The sequence below is a fragment of the Neodiprion lecontei genome, chromosome 2 (assembly GCF_021901455.1).
Source record: "Neodiprion lecontei isolate iyNeoLeco1 chromosome 2, iyNeoLeco1.1, whole genome shotgun sequence".
Lineage (NCBI taxonomy): Eukaryota > Metazoa > Arthropoda > Insecta > Hymenoptera > Diprionidae > Neodiprion > Neodiprion lecontei.
In genome coordinates, this window is record NC_060261.1 from 7,356,706 (window position 1) to 7,369,657 (window position 12,952).

General features: G+C 36.0%; 2 protein-coding genes across 9 annotated transcripts in view; one reads left to right on the plus strand and one right to left on the minus strand.

The window, feature by feature from the left end:
• The window catches only part of LOC107226619 (DNA ligase 3), a 79,509-nt gene that overhangs the window by 10,364 nt on the left and 56,193 nt on the right, over positions 1 to 12,952 (plus strand). The gene's annotated exons all lie outside the window — the stretch shown is intronic.
• LOC107224107 overlaps positions 1 to 12,952 on the minus strand; it is a 36,332-nt gene that overhangs the window by 8,905 nt on the left and 14,475 nt on the right. For 4 of the 6 annotated variants that reach the window (XM_046732490.1, XM_046732487.1, XM_046732486.1 and 1 more), the window contains 2 exons: positions 2,989 to 3,155; positions 253 to 493 (listed from right to left, as the gene is read on the minus strand). In XM_046732490.1, the coding sequence (XP_046588446.1) occupies positions 253 to 493; positions 2,989 to 3,153 (406 nt within the window). In that variant the 5' untranslated portion in view covers positions 3,154 to 3,155. Of the gene's footprint in view, positions 1 to 252; positions 494 to 2,988; positions 3,156 to 5,697; positions 5,858 to 5,919; positions 6,086 to 12,952 lie in introns of those variants that run through there. The other 2 variants (XM_046732491.1, XM_046732488.1) reach the window with 2 other exon arrangements.

The window sequence follows — 12,952 nt, forward strand, 5'->3', positions numbered from 1 at the left end:
TTAAATAAAAAAAAAAAAAAATCCCAGAAGCGTTAAGAATCGTATGCGAATCAAACATAGTACAACAATTATTTATATCTTTTTATCGAACGAAACGGATAGAATCCGAGGGATTTTCTCGACAAATGGAAAAGCTTGTTTTGTTTTTTTTTTTTGTTTTTTTCTTTTTCTTTCTCCCGATCCTCCGCATCTTCCGTCACACGATCGATGCGTTTGTTTGACCGAGCAAGATGTGAAAAATATGCTACTCACAACTTCCACGTTTTTCCCAACGCGGCGGAATAGGGCGTATTATGGCACTCGGTACCGGAAGTGGTTCCCCGACTTCTTCTTCGGGCAATATGTCCCTCGGGAATGCCGCCGGAGGAATTATCATTCCGGCTTTTGCTTCGAGTATTCCTTCGATGGCGATTTCCTCCTCGGTTATCTCACGAGCTCGTTCGTCGATTTCTCTCCCGCGTTGGGTAAGCTGTCGCAGCATTTGCACCAGGCGCTGTGAAATTGAAGAGAAAAAGAAAAAAATTTATCATTTTTTACCCTCGTTTCGTGATCTTCTTCTTTATTTATTTTTTTTTTTTTTCCAACTTTTCGTCGCCTTTGAAAATCACTTTTTTCGAATTTCAACGAATCTTCACATTTTCGAACGTCTGGAATCCGAAACATTGGTTTCTTTTAGAAAAACTTCGTTACGGATGTCTGTCCGACAAACTATCGCGACGATCTCCGTTAAACGGTTCGACGAAAATATTGAAAACTTACAGGATCTTGCAACGAAACGATGGTCACGAAAAATTTTCATGGCTCAATGTTTTTACCGATGATTATATATAATTTATTATCCCTCGTTACTTTTTGTTTTCTAAATAAACGATCATGTTTTTCCCCAGTTCATACACATGTATATCTTCTTTCATTTATCCACAAATGTCCTTTTTTTTTTTTTCAACTTTTCTTCAAGAACTTTCTTCATTCGCCTGCCAAGTGCTGTCGGTTTCAGATTTTTCGTTCGACCGTTTTCGAGATCATCGCGACGGACCGGCGGACAAGGAATATTATCGCGAAAAAACGTGTTTTTCTCCTTGGGATTACAATTTTCACGTTATAAATCACAATGGATTTCGGATCTAAATAAACATTGAAATTGCCATCATAATACCAACTCATGGTTTTACGATATTCTTTTTTGTTATGTATGATTTTATACGAATATTCTCCTCCTCCCAAGTTCTATGTTTGTTCTATGGTTTTTGGAAAGCCCAAATATTCTTGCGGGCGGGTCCGGCGTTTCATGCTCTCTTGGAGGTTTCTTCTTTCTTCTTTTTTTATTATAAGGAAAGTGAGCGAAAGAGATAAAAAAGAAAAAAAAAATAAAAATAAAAATAAAACAAGAAGAGAAACATTCAGGGGATGACATTTACTCAGGGATCAATGGCACTCAGATTCTTCACCTTCTCGCAATCTGATTCGCGATTTTCACCCTCATAATTTTCAACCACAAGTACCTCACTCTGTAAAACGACGAAGCGGTTGTACGTGATCGGGATTTATTTTTTCTCTATTAAACATGTCTCACGCATGTAACAAGGGTTGAAAATGTAAAACGACATTTCGAATAATCGATTACGTTTTGCGGGCAGAGGTTTAATCGAGGGTGAAATTCAAGACGATGAAAAGTATGTTATCGGGCTCACCTGGAAACTTGAGGGAATTTTTATTTTTTCGTAATGGAAAAAAACTAGTTTATTTTTTATCGCGACGTTAACGGGAGTAAAAAGTATAACATAAGTAAAACTAACGTTAGTTTGAAAGATAATCGATTGGCCTCGATTAATTGGGAAAGAATAATCGATCCGATCGAAAATTGATGATTCTTTTTATCATTCTTAGCATACTGGACGAGGTTTGCGCAAACACCGAGGGTCGTAAGCGATTCCGCAGCGCTCCTTTAACTCTCCGTATCATTCCCATCCACCGCTAATTGAGATGGGCGAAGCACCCCGCGTTACTTGCGGCCTCCATCGATACCCGATAATTAATCAATTAGACCACGGTGCAATGGATCGGGGTATATTCTCATTTGTTTTGTAGGCACCTTCGTCGCGTGTCAACCTTCCAACTATAGCCATGCGGAAATTTCACACATATATGGAACGTAAATTTTTCGTCGCGTTCGTTCGGTTTCAGGTTTTTCTTTATTTTTTGATTTTTTCAATCCTTTTTTTTTATAATCTCTGCATTTAGATATATTCAAATACTTTCCGAAGTAATGCTAAATTAATTCTTCAAAATCCAAGGTTTTGCAAAAAAGCGGAACGCATTGACTTTGAAAATTATCGGTAGCTCTCTACGTATAAATACGAGCTTATTTGTGGCGTCTGTATAAGCACATTGTTTATTACCTCGGTAACATCATTAACTGGGAAATACCCGGTATATTCGCTGGGTTCGCCGACGAAACCGCGCGGAAATTCATATAATATGATATCCACGTCATATAGTTACTATATACGTGGAGTTTCGCTTAATTATTTTAGCTGCGAGTCCTGCCGAAGGGAAAATCGACGAAATTTCATCAACGCACGATACAATGCACGAGGGAGTTTAAATGCAAGCTAAAAGATTAAGTCAGGTTACCGTATTAGTTTTAAGCCGACCATCTTGTTTACTTTTGCCAATGAGAAATCGGGGTTGATAATTTTTTACTCACAATATTTTTTTTTCGCAGATGACATTCTTTGAAAGTACACCGATTTTCAACACCTTTTCGTTAAGAATAAACAAAGCATTGAAATCGTACGAAGGTTCGAGAAAACTTTGCGTTCCTGCTGATGGGAAAAAAACTTTACAAGCAGGTCGTTGTTGCGTATGATTTTTGCTTTGTTTACGCATATATTTTTATATGTTTTTTTTTTTTGTTTCTTTTCCTACCATTTATTGAATATACGATTTCGGATTATAAGTAAGCAAACGCAAGCTGCACAAACTCACCAAGTTTTCCGGATCGTTGGACAAACTGTTGGGGTAAAAAGCTCCCGGATCCCCGTCAGCCTGGACGTTGTTACTGCTCAGGATGCAGGCGAGCAGAAAAGCCAGAGTCCAAAACACGGTCCTAATGTTGAAAATTCCGAAAGCGTCTCCCCTGATTGAAGTCATTGCTAAAACAGACGTTACGAATTTCCGATGAATTATTATCGAGTTGTATATAAATTGGCCGGCCGGAAATTAAACGAATATTATTTATACAGGTGTGTCATATTTTTTGGCATTGTTTTGTACGTACAGCAATTTATTCTTTTAAATGCTCGGAGAAATATTTTGGGAATCGCTTTTTTTTTTCGTTACTTCGTTGATTTTTTTGACTCGTGAAACAAAAAAAAAAAAAAAAATCGGGCGCAGAGAAAATAGAAACAGTTTTGTCCGTCGCGGAAATAATCAACAGGGTGTTCAACAACCGGGAACTTGAAATTGCTCTTGAAAATACGGGAATTTTATGAGAATTTTCCACAGACACCGAGAATTTGAGATGAAATTTCCGTTTACACGTTCACCGAGTGACGAACGAATTTTTAGATGTAAATTGTCCGCAATGTCGAATTTTCAAGAACGTTAAAATCGGTTTCACAGAGTTTTTTTTAAATACGTAGAAAATTGAAACGTAGCAGAGTTAAATTTTCGAAAGGTTTGAGTATAGAGAGCTGTAATATAAAATTGTCACAACGAATCGGAATACAATAACATTGTGACAGTTTTATGTTGTGACTTTATACACGTTACTTTTTGTTTTCACTTTTCTGTACTTCGGTTTTCTATATTTTGAAATTCTATGAAATACACTTTCGCGTGTTTGAAAATTCGGTATTGTGACCCTTTCATTTTCTCATTTTTCTACATTTTTTTACTTCATCCAAAATCATCGAATACGACGGTGTTCAATGTTGATTATATCGTGATAATTCACAAACAGCGTAAAAATCATTATATACGAATATTCGAGAGTTTTGAAAAAAATTAACGGAAATATGCGGGAATTTTGAATTCCGATCTCGCTGGAGACCCTGATCAATCAAAGATTCACAGTTACGACACGCGTGTATACAATTTGTATTTAACATAACAATTTTTTCCACCTTTTAAACGAGTCTTTATTCACGCTTACTTTAAGACTGAAAAAGATGGAGAATATTTTCAAATAATCATTTTGGGGCATATATTCGTACGAGGGATTGAATCGTAAACAACTTAGGTAAACGTGGATCCAACCGATTCCTAATCGAGACCGCTATCCGCGTGCATAAGCCCGGAAAATCATGTCGAATCAATCGCTGCGTGATTAAATTCAACGAATTCGAAGTACGGTAATAGAATTCTCATCAAGTATCGAGTACGAAGTATTATCCAAGCCTCGAGATGCGCGTTCCCGATTTTTCCGCTTCTTAATATATTCTATAATATTAAAGGCAAAACGATTTGTCGAAATTTTGTTGTCCAACAAATATTTGAGATCCTCGATACTCCCAAATGAAAAATAACGAGGCGTTGTTATTTCCGATATGTAGCGAAATTGTTAGACGTTAGAGGGTGTGAGACGTCCGCTTATCCGCGAACACTCTCGACGATCGGTTGCCATTTTTACCACGTGACGAATTCGCGACGATACACTTTCGGGGTGATCGAACCGCGCGACTAACGATGGGCGATAAAGTTGGAGGAAGGGAATAAAATCCGCATCTCTAGGCGAGGTTTTCGAATGCGGGGGTGGGAGGGGGTTGGATATTCCCGGACATATTACATCGGTAGAACGGGCGAGCAACAAGTAGGTAGAAACCGAAGCCCCGTTTAAGCGGGGATGAGAAACGTGGCGAGGTCTCCGTGCGATTGGCGCATCGGCTATTGTCACGTTGGCCGAGTTTATTTCGCGGTTCGGGATAGGCGAAGGAAATATTTCCCTACCTTCGTAAACATGGGAAGAAAATTGAGGGGGAGACGCGTGGGAATAACGAACGTGTCGGAATATAGAGGGAGAGGAGCGGGTGTCGAGTATACAGGATACGCAATTTCATTCAATAATATCAGCCAGCCGAGGATTGTAAACGACGAAAGGAGATTCCACGACCATTAGTATTCAACGCGACGTTTGTCGACGACTCCGTTGTTAGATACATGCGTACTTCTTTATCGTACACGTCGTTCTCGGGTATATCGATTATCTTGAAAGATAAATCGACGATTGACGCCGACGAGGAATCTTCCCCTCTGTGCATCTATAAGCGTCACTTTGACCTTTATTGAACGTCGCGATTTTTTTATGATTTTGCACAGGTTTCTCTTACACCGATGAGAATTGGGGGTGAAAGTGGGATTTTTACACAAATTTTCATACCGTTGTTGGAAAGGATTTTGAAAAGCTTTTGGCCGTTTTACCAGTTTCATGTTATTCAGATTTTTTACAATTTACCGATCTCGTTTTGTCCGGCTAACGATTTTATTTCGTCCAATTTACCGATTTAATTTTGTCCAATTTTTGTCCAATTTACCGGTTTCGTTTTGTCCAATTTACCGATCTCGTTTTGTCAAATTTTCACCCAATTTACCGATTTCATTTCGTCCAATTTTTGTCCAATTTACCGATCTCGTTTTGTCAAATTTTCACCCAATTTACCGATTTCATTTCGTCCAATCTTTGTCCAATTTACCGACCTCGTTTTGTCCATTTTTGTCCAACCATCGACTTCATTTCGTCCAGTTTTTGTTTAATTCACCAATCTTGTTTTACCCCCAGGAGTTGTTTCGAAATTTCAGCCTCGGTTGGAAGAGTGAAGAAATTCGTTTGGACGAATCGGAAACCGGCTTTGGGGGATTTTAGTTTTTCTCACGGAGGATTAATTTATAAAATGTCCGGCCGGCTCTTGTCCAATTTACCGATATCGCTTTGTCCAGCGTTTATCGGTTAACCGATCTCGTTTTCTCCGGTTATCAAACGAATCCGCGTCACTGCTCTCGAGTCGCACGATGCAAATTGGAACTTTGTCGCCGTTGAGCGTTTATTGACAAGATATAGCTGCAAAGCGTTGTTCGTCGTTGTGCGTTACTTGGTAAATTGAGTGGACCGTGAGTCGGCGGGTGCAATTGTGTTTTATAAATTGCACGCAGCGTCGTACGAACATTTTTCTCTCCCCTTCTCCCTTTTCTAGTTTTTATCATCTGCAGATATACGGCCGAGCAAAGCTCAACTACTTTCAATGGAAATTCATCATTGACTGTATCGTAAATAATTGCTTTGTACCGTTGTTCATTCGTTGTTATTGCTTGAGAATTCGACCGACTATCGCAGCTGATCGCGTTGCGAAAATTTTGCGAAAGATTTCACAGGCGTTGTACGGTAGGGTGAAACTAATCTCTAAACGAAAACATCACGAATTAAACATTGAGGAATCGAAATTGTGGTTAATAAAATTGAATTGGATTAAAACAATTTCCGCATTGTACAAAATACCAAGAAAATGAAAAAAAAAGAAAAAGGCAACAATTTTCATTCAAAAAGCTCAACTATCGACAATTTTTTTGAGACATTGTATCGTTATTCCGATATTAACAAATCTGAAAATCCTTCAATCTTGAATTTATATTCGACTCCTCCATTGATTGTGAAAACAAATTTTTTTTAGAATGAATGTGGATTTCATATGATGAATTAATGTTTAATCGCTTAAAAATATATTCGTATCGCGATTAATTCGTGAGTTTGGATGATTCGTATAAAATTGATACGGAAATAAATTGAGCTATTATTTATCGAATGTAGATTATTCGCTAATGAACTATTTCGATAAAAAAAAATTCACGAGTTTTCCGATAAATTTCAACACGACCTAATTCCACAGTTATACGGCAAAATAACGAAATTTCTCGTATTATTAAGCGAGCGAACAAAGTCGGACAAGTTGCGCTGTGTAACGGAACGAAACTGAAACACAAGCCGTATTACAGGCTTGCGATCAAATTCCGCGGTGTTCTCAATTGTGAGACAAACATGTACGAACTTACAAGAAGGGCGGGATAATTTTGTTTCGAAAAGTTGGAATTGTTCGCTAGCTCAAATTGCGGTTTGTCCGGCGTTTGTTTTATTCCGTGCCTTATACGCACCTACGTATACATATCTATACTTAGATTACAACAAAGTATCAATTTCGAATCATCGTCAATCATCATCATCGTCCCGTTTGTATAGCTCCGAGTTCCTTAAGGCTACTTGTATCATAAATTACTTACATGTACGGGGTGTTCCAAATGAACGTGAAGAAGGTTTTTGACCCCGATTTCCACCGAATTCATCGCCGATTTATTTCCTACTTCTGCTACACTAAGTATACATTTTGTAATTTTTTTCAAATTTTTTTTGCTACCCGGCGTTTAGGAGAAGGTTGGTATTTTAGATCTCATCTTCTTCCATAAATCGAAAACTGTGCATTTGGGAAAAAATTGTGTTTTTTTATTTTCTGAATTGTTCGAAAATAATTCTTTTGGAATTTTCTAGAAATCGTAAATCGCAGTTCTCAACGAAATATGCACAAATATTGGTTTTTCTCAAATACGACGTTCTTGAGAAATTTGAAACATTTTTTTGAATTTTCTATGATTGAAAAGAACGCTTTTTTACATTCGACGCGAAATTGACCCGGTCGTTGTTTGGGAGCTACGCTTCTTTTTGCACATCAATGTGCATTTTAGCCGATGAAAAATGAATTGAAAAAACATTGGACTACCTCGTATATATACATCAGAGTGATCCCTAATTGGGTCCTTGTTTTTGAATTTTTACTCTCCCAGGGACTTAAACGCTATCAAATTGACTAAAGAGAAATAATTCCCTGAAAATTTGAGCCCTCTATATTAACTCTAAGACAATCCGCCTTGTGATCGAAGTATCTTACGGAAATACATGGGAAAGACTTTTTTTCGCTATTTGAAATTTTACAACTCGTTGACGAATATACCGACAATAATGGTGAGTCGATATTTTTGTAGTGAATCGAACGCTAGAGCAAAAAAGCTCTGACGCGTAAAATTCGCAAACGAAATCGTTCGTGTGTTAAACAACGTTCAAAGTTTAATTTTTATAAAATTATCATCCCGCCAAGTATAGATACGAAATGAACGACTGTATCGTAAAATATATTACAACGTATTTTCCATTATTGTCGGTACGTTCGTCAACGACTTACAAAATTTCAAAGAGCGAACAGGTTTGTTCCCGCGTTATTTCCACAAGATACTCCGATCGCGAATCGAACTGTTTTAAGAGTTGATACGGAGAGCTTGAATTTTCAGGTAAATTTTTTTTTAATCGATTTGAAAGCGTTCGAGCCCCTGAGAGCCTAAAAATTTAAAAACAACCCCATCAAGGACCACCCTAATGTACGTAAAAAAATATTATCTTGAACAAAAGTTTGACTTGTAGTTGAACTTTGGTGTGACGTAATTAACGCGTATATGTAGCCTGTTCGGCTGGTTACAGCTCCTTAAATTTAAGATACGGCTTAACTTCTCGACATTAAGTGCGACGTGCGAAGTAACGTGTCTCCTCAGTTAGTTGCAAAGAAAACCGCGACGATGCGAAACCCGAGTTTTCACTGCGAAAAACTTTCCATACCGACAACAAGTTTGACCCTTTATATTCGAGTAAGTGTATAAAAGCTTAATTACTACAGTCCTAAGGATTGTTTTTCATACATCGCGAATAGCGAAAGGGTTAATCGATGTAAGAAAATATTCGTATCTTTGATATCTTGTTAGAACGAAGAAAAAGCTGTATTATAATTGATATTCAATTGTTGCGAATGCAAACACGTGTAAGAAGAAAAAAATGGAGTTAAAATAAACTTGGAAATAGAATAAAAATAATGAAAGATAACCGTTGTCGTAGGAGTTGGAAAATTTTGCAATTAGACTTGGATGAGAATCGAATAACTTTACTCGTTTTGTTAATTAAGATTCATATGCTGAATACTCTTATCCATGCTTTTGCAATTATCTTATCCTGAAATTTTTGCATATACGACCGTTGAACAAGGAACAAGACGTGTAATTAATGTCTCGCAAAAATGCAAAATATCTATGTACATTGTACATATATATATTATATATATTTATATATATATATATAAATATATATAAAACCGTTCGTATCCCAGAATTAACTGTCAAGAAAACTTTCTAACGGATAGTGAAGTTCTGAGCTCAAATAATCCCTAAAGAACTTTCCCTATTGGAGTAAAATATCTCGGGTGGATCACGACTATGACGACGATGAAGAAAATTATTATCAGGGAAAGGTTTTGTTAATTGCTCTATAAGACTCGGCCGACGTTTCGATATTAATCCAGTATTCGACGTATCTGTCAAGAAATTATTTATTGCCGTGAAATTGGCTGTGTAGGTTTATTTTCAATAAATGTCTTTGCACGTATTGAGATGGATTTTTGATAGTTGTTAATTATGTTTTGTCGTAATTCGAAAATGCAGTTTTGGGTAAAAAATGAATATCGATATCCCAAACGTAACCAGAAAATCTAATACACAGCATGTTGCTGTATTGTTTTCGATTGTTGTTACTAGAATTTTCGAGTCATTGTAAGAAATGTTTTTTTTTTTTTCTCTTGCTTTCGGTACAAGGTCAAATTTACCGTGTAATACCAACCGAATAGTGATGAATAAATTTCTAAAACGTGCGTTAATATAATTGATCGTAAATGTGTTTTTTTTTTTTTTGTTTTTTTTTTTCTTAATAAAGATTGTAGGTCGAAGTAACGTAATAACGGACATGTACAACAATCGTACGATTTTCTATATGCATACGCAATGACCGGACGACATCGGCCAGTGTGTTTTATGAATTACTTGTATGAAAATTACAAACAAATAAACCCACTTCGGCGATTAATATTTAAACAGAATACACGTACGTATATATGTATATCATATCGGCAGTTATACGCGTGAATAAATGTTGTGCAAAAGCGCGTTTCAATCTGCACGAAACGAATCCAATTATTATACGTATACGTATAACAACGGCATATATAACGAGATTGCAAGTAATTGCATCTCAATCCAATTTTGAGGTATATAGAGTTGAAAAAAAAGGTCAAAGTACGTTCTACGTGATTTAATATAATATAATTACATTGTATGTGTATATATATATGTATACGTTTTGTTTATTTACCGTCAGTGCAATATATTTCTTTTCTAGGATATTCTATCAATTTTTTCCAAAGTGCACGTTTATTCCTTCTCGTTAAGTTCTTTTTCTTTTTTTTTTTTTTTTTCGACAGTACGCCAATTTTTATACGAAAAACTTGTATCGTTCTTGACAAAGTTCGATTGTATATATATATATATATACGTAGGCATATTTATGCATGCATCCGATTACCGGATCGTCGTAAAACGCGTCGCAGTCATTCGTTGAATTGGACAAGGTTTTACCGCAACGATGCCTCGCGAATTCGAACCTTTAGCTCCGATTTCTTATATTCCGAAAGATTGATGTAACAAGCGGGTTTTACGGATAAAAATTACCTACCGAGATTCGTGGTTTTGCTTGAATGTGGAAATCAGTTTCGAAAATGTCGACGTTACATTTTTTGGAGAATATTACGTACAACTACGGACTGACGAGTTTTTTCTTTACACAGTTAGACGGGATAATTTTCATGAGAATATGAATTCAAGCGAGGACGACGTTTCATCAATGCACAAAATTTGCCAACCGCAATTTTTTTTTACAAGACTGCTCGGACAAAGCAAATCGTAATCGTATTTTACAATTTTTTCTCACCTTCGATCATTTGAAAAGTCGAAAATTTCGGAACTTTTGAGGAAAATTATTTACAGTCGAAGCTGAGAAAACGATGCGAAAATGAAAGGAAAAGGAATGAAAACAATAAAAAAAAAAAAAAAAACGGAATCGTCTTCGATTTCCGATTTAACGCAAGACTTTCGTTGAAAAATTATGCATACGCGATAACGAATTTTTATACGTCAGTTTTTTCCGTGGGTTTTTTTCTTTAACGATTCAGCGATGAGCCTGTTGAAAAATCATCCGACGATGAGGAAAGATTTAAATTCTAAAACGCGTAAGCTGCAGCTTGTGTACGGATTTTTTTTAAACCAGCTTCTAGACTAGAAAGCTCCGATCCTAAAAGGCGAAGACAGGGAGGGAGGACCAAAGCGAAGACTGATGAAAAATTGATTATTCTACGCGGATCAAACGCCTTAGAGACTCTAGCTCGAGCATTTGCAGTAGGTAGTATGATATATAGGTATACGGTTTAAGCAGGCTTAAGCTAGAATAAAGATACGAAAGCTTGTTAAATATTCTTTTTCCACCTTGCGTAATACGTGTGTACGTACATTCCGTACCGACTCGGCCGCAATGTCCGATCCTGAATTGAATTGCGTCGTTGCGTCTCAGTTGTGAAAAAAAAAAAACACTTGCAATTTTTTTTTTTTTTTTTAATTTCTTTTGTTTTTTCATCGTTGTAGTTATTTGTGTGTTTTTTTTCCCTCCTATATTCGTTTCTCAAGCGTTGATTAAATTCTTTTCACAATGTCTCGAAACAATGTACTTTCGCAAAAAAAAAAAAAAAAAAAAAACAATCGAACTTCTCAAAAGTCAATTTAGAATCACGTTTACTAATGTTAATTTAATATTGATTTCGATCATTTTTATTAATCGTTGTAAATTCGGTGGACTTGCACGATATTTTTCAATATACGGACGAATGTCGGATGAATAGTGCGATTTTTGAGAGAAATTGGTAGGAAATAATCGAGATTTTAACCAGGATGAAAACGATTTATATCCTTGACGAGAAGAACAAGAAAAAAAAAACCAATATGGAAATGTAAAGTACAATAATTACTCTTCGTAGACTGACTCTCTTGCGAAATTGAAATTGGTTTGACAAGTATGAGAAACAAGACAAAAAAAGAAAACAAAAAAAAAAAAAAAATGTAAAAATGAATGAAAATTCGATTTCGCAAACGGTTGGTAAATTATCGAATTTGTTTAGATGCGTTAAAAAAACATTGAAAAACTGGTGCTTCTCGAGACTTTAAAAGTACCGCGTAAATAAATGACGATCGTAGAGAAAAGAATTGATAATTGCATGTAAAAAGAAGAAGAAGAAGAGAAAAGAAAATGATAATCAAATCGAAGACGTGCAGGGTTAGTAAAAATAAAATGAATGAAAAAGTACAATGTGCATGGCATTTTTACACCTTGCAGATTCTCGGAAATAGATTCTCCATGCGCGAAAAGTATAATAAAACAGGAAAGCGCGTATAAGAAAATTATACACCCGCCGATATGAAATCGAATAACGCAGGAACTCGCGGTGTGGAAAATAATGGATTCTATAGCGTCGAGTATAAATCTGAATACGTATAACGGGTAGCGAGGAAGAGTGATACAGGTGAGAGAATGGAGAAATATTCTATACGCGTATATAAAGGTATGAATCATGTGTGAAAGTTGGTGTAAAAATTTCTTGATACGTAAAAATAAGTTGAACGAGCTACTTTTTCGAAACTCTCGGCAGCTCGGCTGACGGAAATATATTGTCCGACTGTTCGAAAGAAATATTTCTGCTCCAAGTTGATAAATCTTGATTTAACGTTGAAAAAAAGATGAGTAAAAAAATCAGGATCAAGTTTTTTTTTTGTTTTTTTTTTTTATTCAGCTTTGTGTAAATAAATTTTACTCATTTTCAGACGTGGATCCTTTTTGAAATTCGATAACAATTAGAACATATGAAACGGCAGGCAAATAAATCTGGGATTAAAAATAATTTTTACTCGAAACATTTTCAAATTTTCAGGATGGAATATTCAATATGGCGTCGATAAAAAAAATATACAGCCTAGAAATTGATCTATAAATTAATTT